The following is a 21,184-nucleotide window of genomic DNA, read 5'->3' on the forward strand; positions in this document are numbered from 1 at the left end:
GACCTTTGAACTATGAAGTCACCTGGCACCTGAGATGATGAGGTGTCTCTAAGGAAAGCTCCCTCTCAGACCCCCCTGTGTTCTCACAGTGTGAGTCCAGCACCAGCGAGAGCCTCAAGACCTCTCAGGCGAGCACCTCACTTTCTCTGAGTCACTCAGCCTGCTCAGGCCTGGGCCAGAGAGTGAGAGCCTCCTTGTTCATTGTGGCCCAGGTGTCCAGCTGGGAAGGCAAGGAGAAGGAACTGGGTCAGGTTTGGATAATCCTATGAGCAGGAGGGTAAAAAAGTCAGTCACAGAGGCTTAAGGCCTTTGGGGTGGGGGTTAGGGGTGAAGAGACCCAGAAGGGTTTGGAGACACACGTGGTGCAGGGAGAGTGAGGTCCATGTGCTTCGAAGGGGACCCAGACAGGAGCGGTCTGTGGGGGAGGGTGCCCTTCAGAGTGTGATGTGGCCGAATATGAGAGAAAATCAGAAATCACACCAGCATCTAAAAACACAAAACAAATAAGCGAAAACCTAGAAAAGGGCAACTCCCAAGAATTTACATGATGGGGGGGGGGGAACACTTTTTTTTGCTTGTTGTCCATGAAATGATGGATGTGGCATAGACTGTGATCCTACAGTATAAATCAAATCACTGCTATATATAGACTTTAAATATACATAGTGCTGTATGTCAGTTTTATCTCAATAAAACTGGGTGGTAGGGAGGAAAGGGGAAAAAAAAAAAGAGGTGTGATGCGGGATTACCCAGGCACTGAAGCAAGTAGGTGATGTGCTTGGTCGAAGTTGCTTTTGGGGGGCATCACATTGGCTGTGCTCAAATGATGGGGGCCAGGACAGAGGCAGTGAGGGTACAGGCTAGGCCCAGAATCAGCCACAAAGCAGTTGAATGAAGGACACAGAGAGTCCCAGTTCTGGGCCTCCAGGGGAGCCGGAATCAGAAATCTGAGAGGGGGCCTCTGAGGCACCCAAGTGACTGGGTCATTAGCATGACAAGTGCTGCTTGCAGAGAGCAGGCCAGCCCCCAGCTTTCCTGCAGGGACACTCAAGGCCAGGGGCCCCATTAGCTCCACCAGCCTGCTGGCTCTGCTCCCTTGTATTCCCCATCATTAGAACACAGCCTTCTGGAAGGCTTCATTGGGCTTTTGTTTAAATTGAGGAGCATGGACATTTAATTGCCTCAGCTGGACACCCTGCATTCTTCCCCTCTGCCCTCCTCAACCAGGACCCCCCTCCCCCGACTCCCCCTGCGGGGCCCTCCCACCACCACAGCTTCCCCCCACAGTCGGTGTCTTGAAACATAATCACAGTGTGTTCTGAAGTCCTCCTGAAATTATGGCTCTGATCTTGCCTTTCCAAAAGCAGAGCTGGAATTATAGCTTGGCTCAGAGAGTTCAAATCCACAGGGCCATAAACCCTTTCAAGTTCTGTTTCAGGACCTCTGCTGGGGATTTTAACAAGTTTGCACCTCTGATGTTACAGGGTGGTTAGACGGGCTGGTTCTTAAGCACTGGACCTCCTGCCAGGTTGCAGAGTGCTGGTTCCTTGGCTTTTACCCCTTTAGGGTCCCAGACTTTAAAAGTGACAGCTTCTGGTGTGTGTGTGTGTGTGTGTGTGTGTGTGTGTGTGTGTGTGTGTTTTCTCCCAGGGAGATCCTCCCAGGACAGGAGGAAGCAGAGCTCAAGAGCTGAATGAGACATGCTCCCCACCCCCCACCCCAACACCCCCTCAAGCAGAATCACATAGAGAGATGCCCAAGGTATGCAGTTCACCTGTGCCACTACATGTCACAGTTCAGCTTCCTGATGAAGCACTTTCCCCTTTTGTTGCCTCACTTTCTTCTATCCAAAGACCATCTGGATCTTTTACTAAAAAATATAATGTGTGCCACTGAGGGCACCTTCGGGCCCAGACGCTGTGCTAACTTTGTCTCCCACTACTCTCTCATTTAAACTTGCCAGCAGTTCCACAAAGTAGGGCTCATTATTTCTGTTCAGTAGACACAGCAGTGGGAGCTCAGGATGGTTCGATGACTTTGTCACACACCTGGGAAGTGGCAAGTCTGGAGTCTGAGGGTGCCGGGTTTGAATAATTTCCCTAATAGAAGGGAGTGGGCTGGGATTCTGGGAAGAGCTCAGAGGTACAGCACCTGCCTTGCAGGCAGGAATGAGGCCCTTGGTGGATTTCCAGCACTTCCTGTCATGCTCAGTGCTGGGTTCTGTAGGACACAACAGCGGGTAAGAGATGTGATGCCTCACAGGTGTGGGAACCCGGTCACACAACAGCAACAAAGGGTAGGGAAAGGGATGTAGGAGGTTGTGGAGCTGGGTTAAACCTCTTGTCCCACAAACTTCTGGATGCTAACAAACCCATGGGACCATGGCTAACTTAACTGAGGATTGAATAAATAGGATGGTTCATTTTCAGTCCTAGAGTTCTGTGTCAGTCACCAGATGTGTACAGCTGCTGAAACTCTAATTTTGGTGGTGAGTGTTGGTACCCTGTTCTGATTGGTGAGTACTCTGTTCTGATTGGTGCTGCCTATATCACACCAGTTTAATTCATTTTGAACTCTATTGTTCACTTATATACATATAAATATGTACTTATATATGTGATTAACACCCTCTTACAGAATTAAAAAAATTTTTTTTTTTGCTTTTTTCTGGGTCACACCCGGCGATGCACAGGGGTTACTCATGGTTCATGCACTCAGGTATTACTTTTGGTGGTGCTCAGGGGACCATATGGGATGTTGGAAATCGAACCCGGGTTGACCATGTGCAAGGCAATTGCTCTACCCGCTGTGTTATCACTCCAGACCCTAATTTTTATTTTGAAATTTTTTGCTTGTTGGGTCATACTTGGCAATGCTTAGGGGTATTCCTGGCTCTGCACTCAGGAATTACTCCTGGTGGTGCTCAGGGTACCATATGGGATGCTGGGGATTGAACTCGGGTTGGATGCATGCAAGGCAAATGTCCTACCCACTGGACTATTGCTCCGGCCCCTCCTCTGCCAGAATTGACTAAGTTTTTCGCTCTACTGACATTTACAGTGTAGTGAGGACACATAACAAATTAAAAAAAGACACACAGGTAAATAAGGGGTGTGAAATGAACTAGCTGCATGCCCCAAATGAGTCACTTTGAGAGTCACTAATCACTGAGTCACTTGTCAGAGGGGTTAGACACCGCACTCTGAGAGGTGTTGAGACCTGAAGGGGGCATGAATCAAACTTGTGAAGAGACTAGGGGAGGTAGAAGTTCCACTGCAAGGTGTAGGAGAATGCTCAAGGTGGCTGAAAGGAGACTGGGGGGTTGGGGGGGCAGGGGACTTGGCCAGCTCAAGGCACCTGGGAGGCCACACCTGGGGTGTGGGCAGTAGGATCAGGTGAAGCCAGAGAAGAGGCTGGCAGGGGCTAGGATGCGTGATACCTTGGAAGGGACTCTGATCTTCTGGTTCCTCACTTTTGGTCCCCCTGGGGAAGATAGTGAGCAGATAATCCCAAGAACAAGTTAAGGGCTACCAGAGAACAAAGTACGTGTTTGGGGGAGATCTTGTGGGGATGAAAGCGACTTGGAGGGTGGTTCTGTCTGAGATTAAGGGAGAAGGGGAGCAGACGGGAGGCGCCTGGGAAAGGCAAGGCAGCCAACTAGTCCTGCAGCGTGAGTTGGAAGCCTGGAGGTCCTTCCCGATCATTCTGAGAGTGAACTGAGTCCATGCATACCTCATCACCGATACACCCTCCCTTGGAGAGGCAGACAGTCCCTGAGCCAACAATGGTTTTGGAACCAGAGCTCTGCCACTCACCGCCTGTGTGCCACTGAGCAGCCCACTGCCCCCATTTATGAAATGGGGATAACTCCAGTCTCCGTGTCTCCTGGGAGGTCAAGGCAAATAAGCGAAACAGCCGGGAGAATGAAGACCAGCACATGCCTCGGTGGTGCTGGAGATAAAACTCAGATCAGAATGCCAAAGTCTGGTTGCCCAGAGTCGGAGTCTGAGTAGCCCCTCAGAGACCTCTGTCCTGGTCCTCAAAAGCTGCTCCCACACTGACAGTGGAACAAGGGACCCCACAGGAACTCTGATGGCTGAATATAGGGTCCCCCAATTGGGCTTTCTAGAATCCACCTGTGCCCTCTGGATAATATTCTTACCCGGGGAAGGGGAGACAGTAAAGCAGGTAGGGTGTTTGCTTTGCACACCCACGTTCAATCCTTGCCAGCCCATCTGGTGATACCTGAGCACAGAGCCAGGAGTCAGCCCAGAGCAGCACTGGGTATGGCCCCCAAACAAACAAATACAACTCCTACCCACTCCATACTGCACATCTCCGTTCAGCCTCTGTGGCTGCAAACTCACAGTTCCTGCTCTCCATGAGCTGAAGCCCGCAAACAGTCTGGCTGGTCTGGACTCTGAAGTCTCCCTGTGTCTCTGGGGAAACCAGCGGGGGGGGGGGGGGGGGGGGGAGGGAGTTCATCTCCTAAACCCCAGATGAGAGAAAGGGAGGCATGGCAAGAGAAATCCCAGAGTCTGGGGTTCGGGTGCACTGAGCCGGGAAACCACCTCATTTCCCTTGGACCCTATTTAATCTCCACACAACCCTGCACCATCCCTCAAACTGTCAGTCTCTCTTCAGATCTCATTGCAGGCAATTTTACAGCACTGAGCATCACCGATTAATGAAGAAGATAAATCAAAGGGTGCAGAGGACCAGGGAGAAGCAGGGGCTGCAGCTGGGGCAGACAGAGCCGCCTCCCTTTCCTGTATTACACAGACACAGAAGACCACTGGGCCATCAGCAGAGCCATCCATGCCGGCCTGCGGGAGTGGACCCTGAAGGCTGACCGGTGAGATCAAGATGACAAAGACAACTTTCAAGTCCTTGCTGAGGGGATCCAGGCACTGAAATAGTTCAATGGTTCTTTTTTGGGGGGAGGATGAGGAAGTGAGGGAGCTCCAAGTAGGGGTTTCGGCCCTAGAGGGGCTTCCAGGGCTCAGGGGGTCATGGGGTGCTGGGGATTGAACTGTAGTCAGTGGCTGTGTGCAAAGATAGTGCCTTAATTCCTGTACCATCTTTCCACTTCATTAAACGTTTTTCAGAGGAGAGTATTGCACTAGCAGGTCTCAGCCTAAGAATGAATCACTATTCCCTCAGCCATTGAAGAGCCTGGCCTGAGTTGAACTATCTCGGAATTTCTTTTTTTTTTCCCCTTTGATTCACACCCGATGATGCACAGGAATTACTCCTGGTGGTGCTTAGGGGACCATATGGGATGCTGGAAATCGAACCCGGGTTGGCTGCATGCAAGGCAAACACCCTACCCACTGTACTATGGCTCCAGACACTCGAATTTTCTTTTGGTCAAGCAACTCAGATGGGCTGAGAGGTACATGGGAAGGAGACTGTCTTAAAAGATCAGTGACCCTGATGTTATCACTTTTGTAAGCTCCATAGCTGGTGCCAAGCAACAAGGAAGGCTCCCTAATGACCTTAGTGATCCGCAAGTGAGGCTTGATCCTGGAGAGCTGGAACCAAGCATTTGCATGGAGCGGGGAGCAAGGTCAACCACTGGGGGCAATGGAGGCCTGAATGCTAATCCTAATATGGCTCCTTCCCCACTAGCCCCTTATTGAGCCTCAGTTTCTTTCCTCATAAACTCCTGGTCTCCTTGGATGAACCCATTCCAGTGCTGTGTTGCCCTCCAGGCCTCTGGCCTACCATGCCAAGCTTGCCAACTGGATGAAAAATCACAGTGCTGGGAAGTCCCTCCTATCATGTCCCCCCTCTCCCCAACACTGTCTGTTCCTTAGGTGGCCTGTGCCCTCTGGACAGGCTCACCCACTGAGAGCTGATTTAGGGAACCATTTGCGTCCAAGTCTAATTAAATCCTGAGTCAAAACGCCCACCAACATACATACATTTCATTGCTTATCAGCCATTTGGAATTTTATCTCGATGAAAATAAGACTAATTCCATAAGCTTCAGCTCCTAATATGATCTTGGGGACGCTCCAAGTTGGCGCCAAATCCACTGTGAATGGAGCATAGAAATTTTTTTTCTAAAGTGTCAGTGCAGCACACACTAGGGGAAAAGGCAGCTCAGATAAAGAAGGGAGCACAAAATAAAGGGTATTGGGAGGATCCTCCCAGGATGGGAGATGCATGCTGAAAGTAGACTATAGACCGAACACGATTGCCACTCAATGCCTCTTCTGCAGGCCACAGCACCCAAAAGGAGAAAGAGAACAAAAGGGAATGGCCTGCCACAGAGGCGGGGTGGAATGGGGGGCGGGAGTGGGAGGAATACTGGGATCATTGGTAGTGGAGAATGGGCACTGGTGGAGGGATGGGTATGTGATCATTGTATGACTGAAACCCAAGCACAAAAATTTGTAAGTCTACAACTGTACCTCATGGTGTTTCAGTAATAAAAAAAATAAATTAATTAAAACAAAACAAAGCAAAAAAACCCACAAAGTGTCAGTGCAGACACAAGCCCTCCCCCCTCCCCCCCCCCAAAGGTTTCACCATGGTCTCTCTGCAACAAGCAGCTGCCTGCCAGGCCCAAACGCCTGAAGGTCTGTGGCTTAGCTTTGGAGCTACGTGAACATGGTCCCCTTGAGGTGTGCAGGAAATGGGAGCCCTGGGCTTTCTCTCTGCACAGGGGACCTGGAGTGTGTATCACTTTCCTAGATGAGACACTATGTCACATTCATCGCCCTGAGCCCATAACCAACCATGAGGAGCATGCCTGGGATCTCAGCACCCCATGGACAGGTGGATGGATAAGATGAACTGTGTTCTCAATTGACTTCAAGGGACAACTTGTGAAACTGACTGCCAGGAGCTTGGGGGCTGTAGAGTCACCCCATCGGACCACAGAGTTGGGGAAATGGGGAGTCTGGACAGAAGGAGCCTTGGGTCCAGGGTGATCTGTGCCCGTAGCGGCAGACTTGGGGCTTAAGTGTGCATGGGTCTTCCTCACAGTTGTGAACAGCCTTACCCATTAGCACAGAAAACTGCACACTTGGGGCCAGAGTGATAGCACAGCAGGTAAGGCGTTTGCCTGGCATGAGCCGACCCAGGTTTGATCCCCGGCATCCCATATGGACCCACCAGCACCACCAGAAGTAATTCCTGAGTGCAGAGCCAGGGTAAGCCCTTAGCGTTGCTGGGTGTGACTCAAAAAGGAAAGAAAGAAAGAAAGAAAGAAAGAAAGAAAGAAAGAAAGAAAGAAAGAGGAAGGAAGGAAAGAAGGAAGGAAAGAAAGAAAGAAAGAAAGAAAGAAAGAAAGAAAGAAAGAGAGAGAGAAAGAAAGAAAGAGAAGATTGCACACTTGCTTAAATCTGGCCTTGCTCCTGGGAGCCGATGGACAGAGCAGCCACTGCCCAGCTCCCCGGGGTGCAACTGCTGTGCAAGGCGTGAGGCTGTAGAGAGGGTGCCAAAGGACTCCGTCCCCCTCCCTACAGATTTCCACAGTCTTAGTTAGGAAACTCTTCTTGTCACGAATTGTGGAGGTAGCCTTGGGAAAATACATTTCCCTAAGCGGGAACCTTGGACTGGCCTGGACCTAGCTAAAGGCTACCTTGCAGTGAGGGCCCTTGTCCAGCACCGTCAGCTTATCCACTGGGTCTCTTGCAGAGGGTGAAGGCAGGTCAGTAATAGAAGCCACCAGAACTGCTCTTTGAATGGGACAAAGGGAGTTAAAGGAAACAAAAGAAATTCGTCACCTGCCAATGAGATAAGCAAGCCTATTTTGACACCTGAGGAATGTTTCTAAAGGATCTTTCAAATCAGTGGGCAGGAAAAGGAACCTCTTGCATTTTATTAGACCAGCAAGTTCCGTGTGCAGGATGGCCTCTAACTTCTCCCGATCCTCTCCGTAGATACGCAGGGGCAGCTTAAGGGCATTGATGGCTGGTTTACTGAAATTTATTGAACACCAAATACGGATTTATTCTCTGTCTACTTGACTATACATTCTTTAAGAGCAGGGGAAAGAGCTATTGTCTTTGGAGCTGCAGGACCTAGCGTCTAGCCAGTGCTTAGTAAATGTTAAACAGTGTTTTCTCTAAACTGTCACTCATTAAAACACAGTTGGACATTTGGCTGAAAAACAAGAGACCCGGAATATCCCTTAACCAATTTATTCATGACATATGTCCATTTATTTGCTCACTTTCCTGCTTATAAGAGACCATTGCCCAAATGGGGTGGCACAAGGTTTAGCATCTCACAGGTACACAGTAAATATGTGATCTTTATTTATTTTTTACAGGGATTAGGATTTTGCAAGGCAAGTGTGTGTTACCTCTGAGATACATTTTGGCCCAAGAACTATGCCATTTATAACATAAAATGTGTGCTACACATGATATACAGTTGGTTGACTGGGGGAGGGGATATCAAACTCAGGTTCTACTTGTATGTAAGGGCCAGGTAGCTCAAAGCGCTGAGCATATGCTTTGCTTGTCTGAGGACTGAGTTTCATTCCCAGCATTGCATGGTCCTCCGTGTGCCTCTGGGAGTGACTCTGAGCACAGAGCTAGGAGTAGCATCTGAGCACCATGAGGTGTAGCCCCAAAGCCAACACCCCCTTCAAAGGAAAACACTAATCCTACTTGTAATAAAACATATGTGGTGTACCACAAGTTTCCTCTTCTGCTCACAGACACCTGGTAATTCCCATTTGGCTTCACCTTCCAATTTTACTGTCATCAGGTGACATGCTTTGATCAATGACAAGCAAATGAGAATCACGTGGGCCATGTCTGTGTGGATGGTTTATGGTGAGAGATGCTCCAGGCTGTTTGCAATGGCAATTGTCAGAGCAGGGAATGGCATCCCACTGTACCCTGAGCTCTGGAATGAGAGCAATGTATAGTCCCTGGTAAGCAACAGTCAGAAGGTGAGGCCATCCTGACCATTGCAAAGACCTGCCCAGGTACCCAGATTAAAACAGCGAGTGTTGGGCTGAAAAAGACACTACACGGGTAGTGCTTGCCTTGCATGATGCTGATCTGGCATTACATATGGTCATTTGAGAGTTTCTAGGAGTGATCTCTGACAATAAAGCCAGGAGTAAGCCTTTAGCTTTGTCATGGATGGCCCCGGCCATACCCTCCTAAACACACACACACACACACAAACACACATACACAAACACACACACATACACAGATACACACACATACACACACATACGCACTCACACATACACACACCTGTCTTTTATTGTTCCAGGGGACAGGTGTAGGTTGATTCTAACTTGGGTTGCCGTATTTGTTGTGGGCTGCTGGGGGATTAAGCACAGGAAAAGGCACCGTTTTTCTCTTATTCTTGCTTCCAAGTTGCTAGACAGTCTCTCATCCACACTTACATAACCCACTCTACAAATAACTTTTTGGTTCTTGGGCCACCCCTGGAGGTGCTCAGGAGTCACTCCTGGTGGTATTCAGGGGACCACGTGGGGATCAAACCCAGGGTCCTGCTTGCAAAGCATGTGTACCAGCCCTTGGAACTGTGTTCTATCCTGGCCCCTTTGAAAGGGAAAAGATAAGCAAATGCTTTTACTCCAGACAATTTACAACTTCTGGGAGAATTCCCATGTGCCTTCAGGTACATGGGCTGGCTTCCTCTCAGCGCCCCGCCCTGCTCAGCACAGGTGGCCCCTGCCACCCAGCCCACAATCCACAGCTCTTATTTTAAAAGGAGCCGGGGCACCAGCAGAACTGCAGCCCCTGGGAAAGGCCACAGTAATTATTACCCTGGTACCACGGAAATGGAGATCCTCCTCTGAGGCTCCATTTACGAGCTTTCAAATGAAAGTGACTTTCATTCTCCACGACTAAGTTCCCTGGCTCTGTGTGAGCAGGGGATGAAAGGAGATGGGCCGGAAAGGAAATTGTGGGGTTGGGTCCTGCGCTCAGGGCAGCTGCCAATCAGGCCTGACCACTGAACATAAGACTAGACCCTGCCCAGGAGCTTGTGGGCTTGCAGACAGTTGTGGAGATGGTCAGGGGAGGGGGAGAGGACGGGAGATGTGAGAAGGGGAGACGGAGAGAGCAATGTGAGGACAAAACAAAATAAATCACAGCAGGAAGCCAGACAATATAATTTCAGAGAACAATGCATGTTCAGGGCAGAATCACCTTATATGCGGGACCTGGAGCATCAAGGATGAGGTTATCTGTCCTTGGTTCTCCCTTAGGCCATATTCTAAGTTCCATTTCCCCTAGTCCTGATGCTTATTTAAATTTAGAACTGCTTTTCAGCTTTTTTCCTTGGCTTTTGGGCTGTGGTGCTCAGGACTTGCTCAAGCTCTGTCCTCAGGAATCACTCTTGGTGGTGCTTGGGGGAATCATACGTGGTGCTAAAGACAGAATCTGAGTTCTGCCACATGCAAATCAAGTGCCTTCCCTGCCTAACTATCTCTCCGGTCCCAACAACTACTTTTTATTACATAGTTACTCCACACTAATATGGAAAAGAGAGTTTAATTGCTGTTTATTAATTAAGTATAAAGAGAAAAGAGAGCCTGGGGATAGAGTTCAGATCTCCCTGAACAGTTAAATGATTAGCAGGGCCTTGGACAATCCGTTGTCTGGCTCTATCTTATCTGTATTGGGCATCTGTGCTTTACACTTTCAGAACACCTTCCTCATCCTCACCTCATGGGTTCCTCTTAATGAGCCCATGAGAAGGGGCTGAACACGATCTTCACTTCACTTTTTCAGTTAAAAAAAATTGGGGCATGGACGATTCTCAAAAAATTAGAATTCGATCTCCCATTTGACCCAGCTATAGCACTCCTGGGAATATATCCCAGAGAGGCAAAAATGTATAGTCGAAGTGACATCTGCAAGTGTTTGTTCATTGCAGCACTCTTTACAATAGCCAAAATCTGGAAAAAACCTGAGTGCCCGAGAACAGATGACTGGTTAAAGAAGCTTTGGTACATTTACACAATGGAGTACTATGTAGCTGTTAGAAAAGATGAAGTTATGAAATTTACATACAAGTGGTACTACATGGAAAATATCATGTTAAGCGAAATGAGTCAGAAAGAGCGGGATAGACACAGAAAGATTGCATTCATCTGGGGAACATAAAGCAACAAAACGGGAGACTAACACCCAGGAAGGGCTCAGATTAGTACCAGGAATTTTGCTCCATGACTTGAAGGCCAGCCACATGTGCTAGGTGAGAAGGAAGCTCAGATAGAGAAGAGAGCACCAAATAAAGGGTGTTGTGAAGACCCTCCCAGGGTGGGAGAGACATGCTAAAAGTGGTCTATAGACCAAACATGACTGCCACTCAATGCCTCTCTGGCAAAACACAGTACCCAAAAGAAGAGAGAGAGAACAGGGAGGAATGCCCTGCCACTGCGGCAGGGTGGGACGGGGGGGGGGGGGTGGGAGGGATGCTAGGACCCGTGGTGGGGGAGGATGGGCACTGGTGGAGGGATGGGTACTTGATCATTGTATAACTGAAACCCAAGCACAAAAATTTATAAGTCTATAAGTGTACTTCATGGTGTTTCGCTAATAAAAAAATGAAAAAAAAATTGGGGCACACCTGCCCACACTTGGGGCTTACTTTTGGCTCTGCACTCAGGGATCACTCAGGTGGGGATTGAGAGATGTAATTCTAGGGATCAAACCGGGGTTGGCCACATGTAAGGCAAGCACCCTACTGACTGTATGATTGTTCTGCTCTCCCCAACAATTTTTGTTTTTGGGGGGGAGGCCACATCTGGCCACACTCAGGGCTTAGTCCTGGCTCTGCACTCAGGGATCACTTCTGGAGGGTCTGAGGGACCATACATCATACTAAGGATCAAAGCTGGAGTGGCCACATCTAAGGCCTTAACCCCTGTATTATCTCTCCAGTTTTGACTTGAGAAACAGATGCCCCAAACTCAGGAATAAGCAGCTGAGAGAGAGACGGCTGGGACTTGAGTCTCTTTATTGCATCCCCGCTGGGGTCTTCCAGTCTTTGAAATATAAGAGGATGGAGAGGTTCTGACTCCCAGAGAAGGGGCAGAGATACGAGCCTCAGGGGACTTCAAGGCATTTGAAATGTAATCAGTGAGACTAAGACATGCATCATCTGCCCTCACTGGACATGACAAGGGTCCTAGCTCCCTTGTAACTTTTATGCTGGGGAAGATCTGTCTTGTCTCCCTCCTGCCACATGCATGTGGGGGGACCAAGGGGCCAGTTCTGAGATCAGAGACAAAGGGTACCAACAGGAGTGGGTGGAGGGGAACTTGAACTTGCTGATGGGAGGAAGGAGCAGTGCACAGTGCACAGTGGACCCCAGGGCATTAGGGCATGCTGGTGGGGATGGGCAAGGCCCTCTTTACACCATGGCCCCAGCCTCTGGAGGTTCTCCAGCAGCTTTCAAAGCACTGGGGAAAAGAAATATGGGGGCCCTCCAGGCCTTAGCCAGGACCAGCCAAGAGTCGTTTAGAAGACTCGGTAGAAGCTATGGATTCCTGGATCACTAAAGCGAGGTAGAGGCTGGGATCTGGGAACCCCCCTGCCATGACCAACAAGATTGCATGCTAGGTGATTAGAGCATGGTTTGTGTGCATGTGTGTACACGTGTGCAAGTGTGTGAATGTCTGTGTACGTGAGAACGTGTATGCACTGTGTGCATGTATGCGAGTGTGTGAATGTGCGTGTGTAGAATGATTCTATTCCCAGCTTGAACATCTGAGAGATGCGTGTATGGGGCATATTTATGAGTTCACCATAAATCAGATGGTGTTTGTGGGGGCATGACATGGCATGACTTTTTAAAATAGCAATCAGTAGGGAATGGCAGTCCTTACTGTTCCTATTATCTCCTGATAACCATCTCTATTGTTTTTTTTTCTTCATGTAACTGTCACTGTCACTGTCCTCCCATTGTTTATGGATTTGCTCAAGTGGACCCAGTAACATCTCCATTTTGAGACTTGTTGTTACTGTGTTTGGCATATCGAATGCAGCACAGGTAGCTTGACAGGCTCTGCCATGTGGGCGGAGCAGTAGCTTGCTAGGCTCTCAGAGAGGGGAGGAGGAATTGAACCCAGGTCAGTCGGGGTGCAAGGCAAACATCCTACTGCTGTGCTATTGCTCCAGCCCTTCATGTAACTAATCACTACAAACTCAGTGGGTGAAAAATGCAAAAATGGATCTCTGAAAAAATTAGTGTAATACTAGTTCCACATGTCAGAAGTTGGGGGTCACCAGGGCTAACCATCATTTCTGGAGGATGTAGGGGAGCATGAATTCCCCTGCCTAGAATCCTGTATGGAGGTACCTGCTTTTTGCGATTGTGGTTCCCATCCTCTAAAGCCCACAGGCAGGCCCCACTCCCACAGCATCCTGCTACCTTCCACCTCCCCTGCCTCCCTCTTCTGCTCTTAGAGACCCTGTGATTACACGGGGACCACTTGGATATTTTTCCCTCTTGGAGTGTCAGCAGATAAGTGACCTGAATTCCTCCTGGCCAAGGAGCTCAACACATCCATGGCTTCCAATCATTAGGCCATGGGAATCTTTTGGAACTTACTATTCTGTACCCCCAAAGGCTTGGAACAGAGGATCAAGGGAACAGTCACTTCCCATCTCTCATCTGCATTTCCCAGCAGAGGCTCTGCTTAAGAAAGAGCCAGAAAAGGGGCGTGGGGTGGGGTGGGTCTAAGCAATGTCCACCTCACCCACCCCCAGCTCCATCTGCTGGCTGCTAGGTGCTGGCCCGGACTCAAATCTACCCACAGGCCAGAGTGCACTGTTTTTGGCCACCAGGAGGGCCTTGTTCTCCACAAGCAGCAAAGCGGGGTGGCGCCCAAGCTCCTGTGATCTGTGACACTCCTAGCGAGGGCTTGGCTCAGCAGGCTGTCACATGCCAGGCTGCATAGTTACATTCTCACCCCAGAGAGACTCCTGATTCAAGCTGAAACTGGGCTGGCTCCAGCTGGGGAGGGAGTCTGCTTGAAGAAGAAAGAGGACAGTTTCTCTTCCAGTTGGTTTCTCATGTGACCCATTTTGCTCCAGTCTCAGACATTTTTTTTCACGTGATATATATACATATATATATATGTCATAGAGAAAAATATATAAATATATGCCTGTCGGAGAGTCTGGCAATCTACCGAGAGTATCCCGCCTGCATGGGGGGAGCCTGGCAAGTTCCATGTGGTGTATTCAATATGCCAAAACCAGTAACTCTAACAGGTTTCATTCCCCTGACCCTGAAAGAGCCTCCAATCACTGGGAAAAGACGAGTAAGAAGAGGCTGCTAAAATCTCAGGGCTGGGAGAAATAAAGACGTTACTGGCACCCGCTTGAGTAATTCGATGATCAATGGGATGACAGTGATACAGTGATACAGTGATATATATATATATACACACACACACACACACATAAGGGTATATATATGTGTTATATATACATATATATAAGGGTGGGGGCAGCAATTTATTTTATTTTTTAAAATTTTTTTATTTTTATTAGTGAGACGTCATGAGGTACAGTTGTAGACTTACAAATTTTTGTGCTTGGGTTTCAATTATACAATGATCAAATATGGGGGCAGCAATTTAAAATCAATAAAGTAAAAAAGACAATGGAGTGCAGGAAAATTCTAATGGTTCATTTGTTTATATTTATCACCATTAATTTTTGTTTGGGACCCCCCTCCCGTGGGGCTTGGGGGCTGCTCCCAGCTTACTGCTGGCTCCCAGTGGTACCTTGGGGACCTTGTGAGATTGGGGTCAAACCTGGGGCTCCCACATGTAAGACCTGCACCTTTGAGCCATGTCTCTGACTCATTTCTCTTTAGTCTTTTTCTGTTTCTTTTGGGGTCACACCCAGCAGTGCTCGAGGGGGTCCACCTGGTGTGCTCTGGGGACCATAAGTAGTGAGGCATTTGAGCCACTATTGTGGCACAGCCACACACAAGGCAAGTTCCTTAACCTTTGTGCTGCTGCTCTGGTCCTTAGTTTATATATATATATACATATATATATATATATGTGTGTGTGTTGTGTTTTCTTGAGCCATAGTTTTAATACTAGTTCTGTGCTCTGGAATCCATGCTCAGGTAGCCATATATGGTCTCAGGAATTGATTCTCAGTCAACCACATGCAAGGCAAGTGCCTTTACCTCTGTATGATTTCTTCAGACCCAACTTTTTTTTAAATTGTGTTTGAATTCTGAATGTACGACACTTAAATACACAGTCAAAGATACGTGTTCTAAAACAAATACTGGGATCCCTGAAGTCTCCTCAGACATGGTAGAAACTGATGAAGCCTTCTAGAGAAGGACCCACATCATATTTTCTTTCACCAACATGCTAACATTCCATCTGCACAGATAAAATTTGTCAAAATACAAAGGGGAAAAAAATACTGCCCGGACTTTCACCTACTAGTACTGAAATACCTGCACTTAGGCACGTCTACTTTCCTAAGGTAGCACCATGGAATGCATGATATCATTGCAGGTTTCACATGTAGACTTCAGAAACCACTGAATTGTCTAGACTTCCAGTCTAAATTAAAGAGCTGAAAGGGCCAGGAGATGGCTGAGCAACTAACGCATCTGTCATGTAAGCATGAAGCCATGAGTTCAATGCCCGGTGCTGCTCTCATAGGCAAACTGGTCCTGACAGCTCTGCTCTCTGTTATCCGCGATGCCTCTGGTGACCTCTGGCACTATGCAGCCAGGTGTGTGTGAGCGCCCCAACTAACAAGATGCATAAGCATCCTCATGGAGATGAACATCCCTGCCCAAGCAAGCACAAGTGCAAGTACCACAACCAAAGAGTGTCCAGCATGCCCACCACCCAAAAAGCCCCATAGCCAGATGTTCATGCACCACAACCAACACAACCCAGCATGTGTGGCTATTTCCGCAACATCGACAGTGGGATGGAAGGTGAGAAGTAAAGGGGTGAGGGGTGGGGTCGGGGAATATAGTCCAATGAAGGGCTGGAGAAATAGCACTGGGGTTAACGCCCTTGCCTTACATGTAATGGTCCTGGCTCAAATGTCTGGCACTGCAGACACCCCAGACCAACACCAGCAGTGACCCCTGAGCAGAGAGCCAGGCACAGGCCCTCAGCACTGCAAAGTGTGGCTCCAACTCCCCACAATAAAAAGAATATAGTCCAATTATAGGGACAAATAGGCTACCTAATTGGTAGTCATATACAGAACACCTTTTTCTTTGGGTGTGTGTTGGGGGGGGGAGTTGGAGGTGTTGAGGAGAGAGAGAGATGAGTCCTAAGAAGTGCTTAGGGGGTCCACAGACCCCACCGATGATTCAAGGCCAGCCTTAGCATTGGCTGTGTACAAAGATCTAAGGATGTGGGACTGCTAGGCCCTACAGTGCCAGGCTCTCTTGGGCTACCTCAGTGGTGCTGGGGTCTCTGGGATCACAGATTGTAGCATTGACAGCATCCAAGGCTGCAATGCTCCGGCAGCCACATAGTGGCAGGAATCAAACCACCAGGAGTAATTCCTGAATGCAAAGCCAGGAGTAATCCCTGTGCATTGCTGGGTGTGACCCAAAAAAGAAAAAAAAAAAACCAAAGAACAAAAGAAAAACAACTACTTTTGCCTTAACCATGGTACTATCTCCTGTCTCCCTTACTACATTTTAAAAATATCTCCACATACAATCTGTGATATTCTTTGATAATTTTAATTAAATAGCTTTAGTCTGGACTAATACTTACCCTAAGAAATACTTGTAAATTTAAAGACTTGATACATTAGTTCTAAGATTTAAAAAAACAAATGGTAAAACTGAAATGTAAAGCAGAAATAGTCTCCTGTCTCAAATTATTCACCAACTCAAATTATTTCCTATGTTACTGTTGCTAATCTTTCACCGTGGGAAACACTCATCTAGAACCACCTAGAACGTAATTTGGGGAAGAGATTTACGTGATAAACCATATAGGCACAAAACCTACTGTTATTTCAACTTAGCCAAAGAGGAAGCATTTAATTGTTTATAATAGCTTTGTGATTGAAGACACTGAACATTCTACAAAACAATGCAAACTATGTCATTGCCTAGAGGTCACTGCCTACATAAAAGAGGAAATTTATAAGCATTATTAAATCCCTGTGTTCTGAAAGCCACCCACACTATTTCTTTAAAAGTTGGTCAATAGATCCATTCAGTCTCAAATGGCCACAGCTCCGGAGAACTAGAGGACACTGTTGTCCACTTGGCTCCACCGTCCAGGCTGAAATGGAGCAACCTCACACTTGTGCTCCATCCTTCCACCATGCTCAAAATCTGCCGTCTTTCCAGACAGAAACAGACGCAGCTGTGATCTATAGTAATTCCATTAACCCTGCAATGAAGCATTAAATTAAACTGCCGAGAGCAGAGCCTGCCTTTGCTACCGGGGAAGAGTACTTTGTAAGGCTTGCCTCTTGCGCTAATATACTTTACCAACCAACAACATGTTTACTGAGAACACAAATAAGCAAAATAATTTGGTGAACTGTGAAATCTCCAGTGGGGCTGTTGCAACACTTGTTTTTTTTTTTTTAACTCCTCTGATAATACTTGCTCTAAAGATGTTTGTGACAGAGTGTTTTCCCCTTCGAAAGAGCAGTTCTCAAATAACTCTTTCGATGGAGTTTTCAGAGCAGTATTAATTTTTTTCTTTTAATTATGTGAACAAGATCAAAGTCCATTTGCTGAGAAAGGCCTTACGTTTAGACCTCTGATATAAATGGCCACTCTGGACCACAGGGCACTCTGAGAAGGACACGTCAAGTGAGTGGGGACATCTGGGCCAGACCTCCCCAGTTCCTGCTACCAATTCAGTGCTTCCTATCCCCGTGCAAGCTTTTTAGTCTTCCCAGAGGAGAGAATGCAGCAAATTCCATGGCTGGGGCAGCTTGAGTGTCTGTCTCTTTAGTATGCTACCCTGGTTCTTGGAAGCTGGGGGACTAAATAGAAGTCACTGCTCCCTTTGTGGAAAGCCAAGTCCTGCAAAGAGAACGGCAGGCCGCCGAACTCTGCCAGAAATAGCTTCCACTCTGACACAGAGGCTGCTGCCTTCAGGGAACACAGTGATTTCAAGCTCCTAACATATCATGCTCGGTTACGTCTCATCAACCCAGTCGTGCAAAAGGCGCAGTGTGTACCAAAAACCCTTGGACGGTCAGATCATGAACAAACCATGAAGTTGAGAAGTGTGGAAGCACCCAGGAGAGAGGTCAGATGCTTTGCATTCTGAGCACAGGCTTTGCGTGCAAAAGGCCTGGGTTTGATTGTCAGTGACACCCTGAGCTCCACTGGGACCCTCAGAACCAATCTGGCATCTGCCCCTAGCACTGCAAAGTGTGCCTCCTGTCCCTGAAGTCTGAACACAACCCCAAACAAAGAAGAAATCAATAGATGTAGAATGGGACCAAAGAGGTAGTAAGCGGATTGGGTGCTTGCCTTGCATGCGACCAACCTGGGCTTGAGCACTGGGATCACATCTGTTTCCCCAAGTCCCCCCAGGAGTGGCCACTGAACACAGAGCAAGAGGTGAAACCCTAGGCACAGACAGGTGTGGCCCAAACACCTCTGCCCTCAAAATATATATATATATATACACACACGAACGTATATATATATATATATATATATATATATATATATCCCACAAAAGGGAACTTTGAAATCAGAACCCTGACACCTTCATTTGGTTGCTGACTCCTAGCATCTGTTGGTGTCTAAATAAGGATGGGGAGGCCAAATATTCTGCTTTCTTCTTTTAAGTGGGGCAGAAGAGGTCCACCCCTGATGGTCAGCCTATGTTTCAGCCCTTTAAGCCATCTCCCTAGCCTGCATTTTGCTTTCTTTGCTGGAATATTTTTTTGAAGTATTTTCTTTTCCTTTTTTTTTTTTTTTCTTTTTGGGCCACACCTGGTTGTGCTCAGGGATTAACCCTCGCAGGGTTCAGGGGAACCAGATGAGGTACCTGGGATCGAACCCTGGTCAGCCGTGTGTAAGGCAAATACCCTACCTGTTGTACAATGTTGGCTCAAACCCCTCTGGAAGCTTGGAAGCTTTTCCATCTCCAGCAGCAGCTGCAAGGAGGCCAATCAACACCTCTGTTGTCTATTGTCCAATGTATAAAAATCTGTATCCCTTTTTCTGGGTTTTGTTTTGTGTTTTATTTTTGGGTCATACCTGCTGATGCTCATGGACTACTCCTGGCTCTGTGCTTAGGGATCACTTGCTGTGGTGTTTAGGGGGATGATGCATGGGAACAAACCTGGATGTCCAGCAGGCAAAACCCACCCTTACTGCATTGAGGTCCCTTTCTGGCGGTGCCCCTAAGCTTCCCTTTCCAAGGCACTAAGAGACTCTAAGTGGCAAAGCCCACTCAGCTGAGGACCGGGGAACCAACACTTCACCAGGGACTCAGTTCCCAGCTGCAATACCTAGAAAGCTGGCTAATGAGAGGAAATAAGGCAGATCCCCGGAGTCACTGAACGACAAAGATGCTGTGGCAACAGTCAAAACAGCAACAGGATCATAGCACTTCCTGGTTTCTTGCTCTCAGAAACACTCCCTTTCCCCAAAGCAGGACTCAACGCCCCCCCCCCCCCCACCCCCGCAGCCCTTCCTCTCCCAAGCCTAGGTTCTGGCACAGGCAGGTCTGAAAACTGTTGGGGTGCCCAACAGCTAGTTTAACACACATCACCCGGCAGGCGCAGGCTGTGCGCTCCCAGTTGCATTTCCCCCTTGCTGGTTGGTCACTCTGGAGTGAGTCCCCACACCGGTCCCATGCCCCGCAGGGAGGCAGGTGTCCTACCTGTCAGCGTCTCCGAGGCCCAGGGAGGTGTTTCTCTGCAGCGTCTCCCGCACCACGGCCATGCCATCGGGGAGCCGGTTCAGGCGGCGTGTGTAGAGGCCAAGTCCGCCATCCGTCATGTACCTTTGAAAGGAGAAGAGGATGAGGTCCAGGGCTGGGTGCTGTCCTGTCCGGCGCTCCGCGTGGCCATCCCCAGCCGAGTGAGTCCCCAGGAAGTGGAGGCTTTCCTCAGACTGTCTCGGATGGATCGCAGCTCGGGGGGCACCCGGGCGCCTGCTCAGCCCGCAGGCCCAGCAGCTTGCCAGCGCAAACAGTACGCAGCTCAATTAGCCCCAACTCACAGCAATCTCGGAACCAGAAGGGAACTGAGTGAATAAAATTCACTGACAGATGAATTCATGGCATTTTTTGAATGTCAGCAATTAACCAAGCAGGTGTTTTACCTAAGTCCCATGAACGGAACTGACATATCATTAGCAAATCACAGGGATAAGTATTCCAGAATGTGCAGCGGGAGAAAGGAAGCAAGCTTTTTTTTTTTTTCCTTTTTTTGAAATTTGTGGGGTGGGTGGGAAACAGGGCATAGCTGGTGGTACTCTCAGGACCTACTCCTAGCTCAGAGCTCAGATTGTCAGGGATCATTCCTGATGATGCTTAAGGGTGTCAGAGATCAAACCTGTGTTAGCTGCATGCAAGACCAGGTCCTTACCCAGTGTATTATCCCTCTGACCCCAGTATACAAGTTTTTAAGAGAAAACAGAAGGAAAAGTCAACAGACACCACTCCATTCCAGGCAAGTCTCTTTCCTGTTTTTTTTTTTTTTGCGGGGGGGGGGGGAGTGGGAGTACATTTAAAATACAGGAGCATCATTGCCTTCCTACTTCAAGGACAGATGTGAGTAGTGAGCATTAGTGAGAATGGACAGGAAAGCGGCCTACCATCTGTATAAGATGATATTGAGGATCTTCATGCTGAAGTAATTCCGATGGTGAAGTTCACTTTTTGAAAAAAAAAATTTTTTTTAGGACTATCCTAGGCAGTGTTCAGGGCTTTCTCCTGGCTCTGTGCTCTGAGACCATTGCTGGTGGAGTTAGGGGTTCATAGGCAGTGTTGGGGATTGAATCCGGGTCAGCAGTGTGTGTAAGAGAAGCACTCAGCCAGCTGTACTGTCTCTTGAGTCTGTGGTTTTCACCTTTGCGACTGGTGTCTTTCTTTGGGTTGGGGTTGGGGAACACCCAGCAATGCTCAGGGGTCACTCCTATTAGAGCTTGGGACACCACATGGCACCATGTAGAACTAGGGTTGGCCTTAACTCCTTTACTATCTCTCTGGTCC

The 21,184-nt window shown here is 48.2% G+C and overlaps 1 protein-coding gene across 7 annotated transcripts in view; it reads right to left on the reverse strand.

Moving 5' to 3' along the window:
• NAV2 (neuron navigator 2) overlaps positions 1-21,184 on the reverse strand; it is an 822,647-nt gene that overhangs the window by 128,155 nt on the left and 673,308 nt on the right. For all 7 annotated transcript variants that reach the window (XM_056130622.1, XM_056130618.1, XM_056130629.1 and 4 more), the window contains one exon: positions 19,850-19,972. In XM_056130622.1, coding sequence (XP_055986597.1) covers positions 19,850-19,972 — 123 coding nt within the window. The remainder of the gene's footprint in view (positions 1-19,849; positions 19,973-21,184) is intronic.

Source organism: Sorex fumeus, unplaced genomic scaffold (assembly GCF_029834395.1).
Source record: "Sorex fumeus unplaced genomic scaffold, SorFum_2.1 ptg000007l, whole genome shotgun sequence".
Taxonomy (NCBI): Eukaryota; Metazoa; Chordata; class Mammalia; order Eulipotyphla; family Soricidae; genus Sorex; species Sorex fumeus.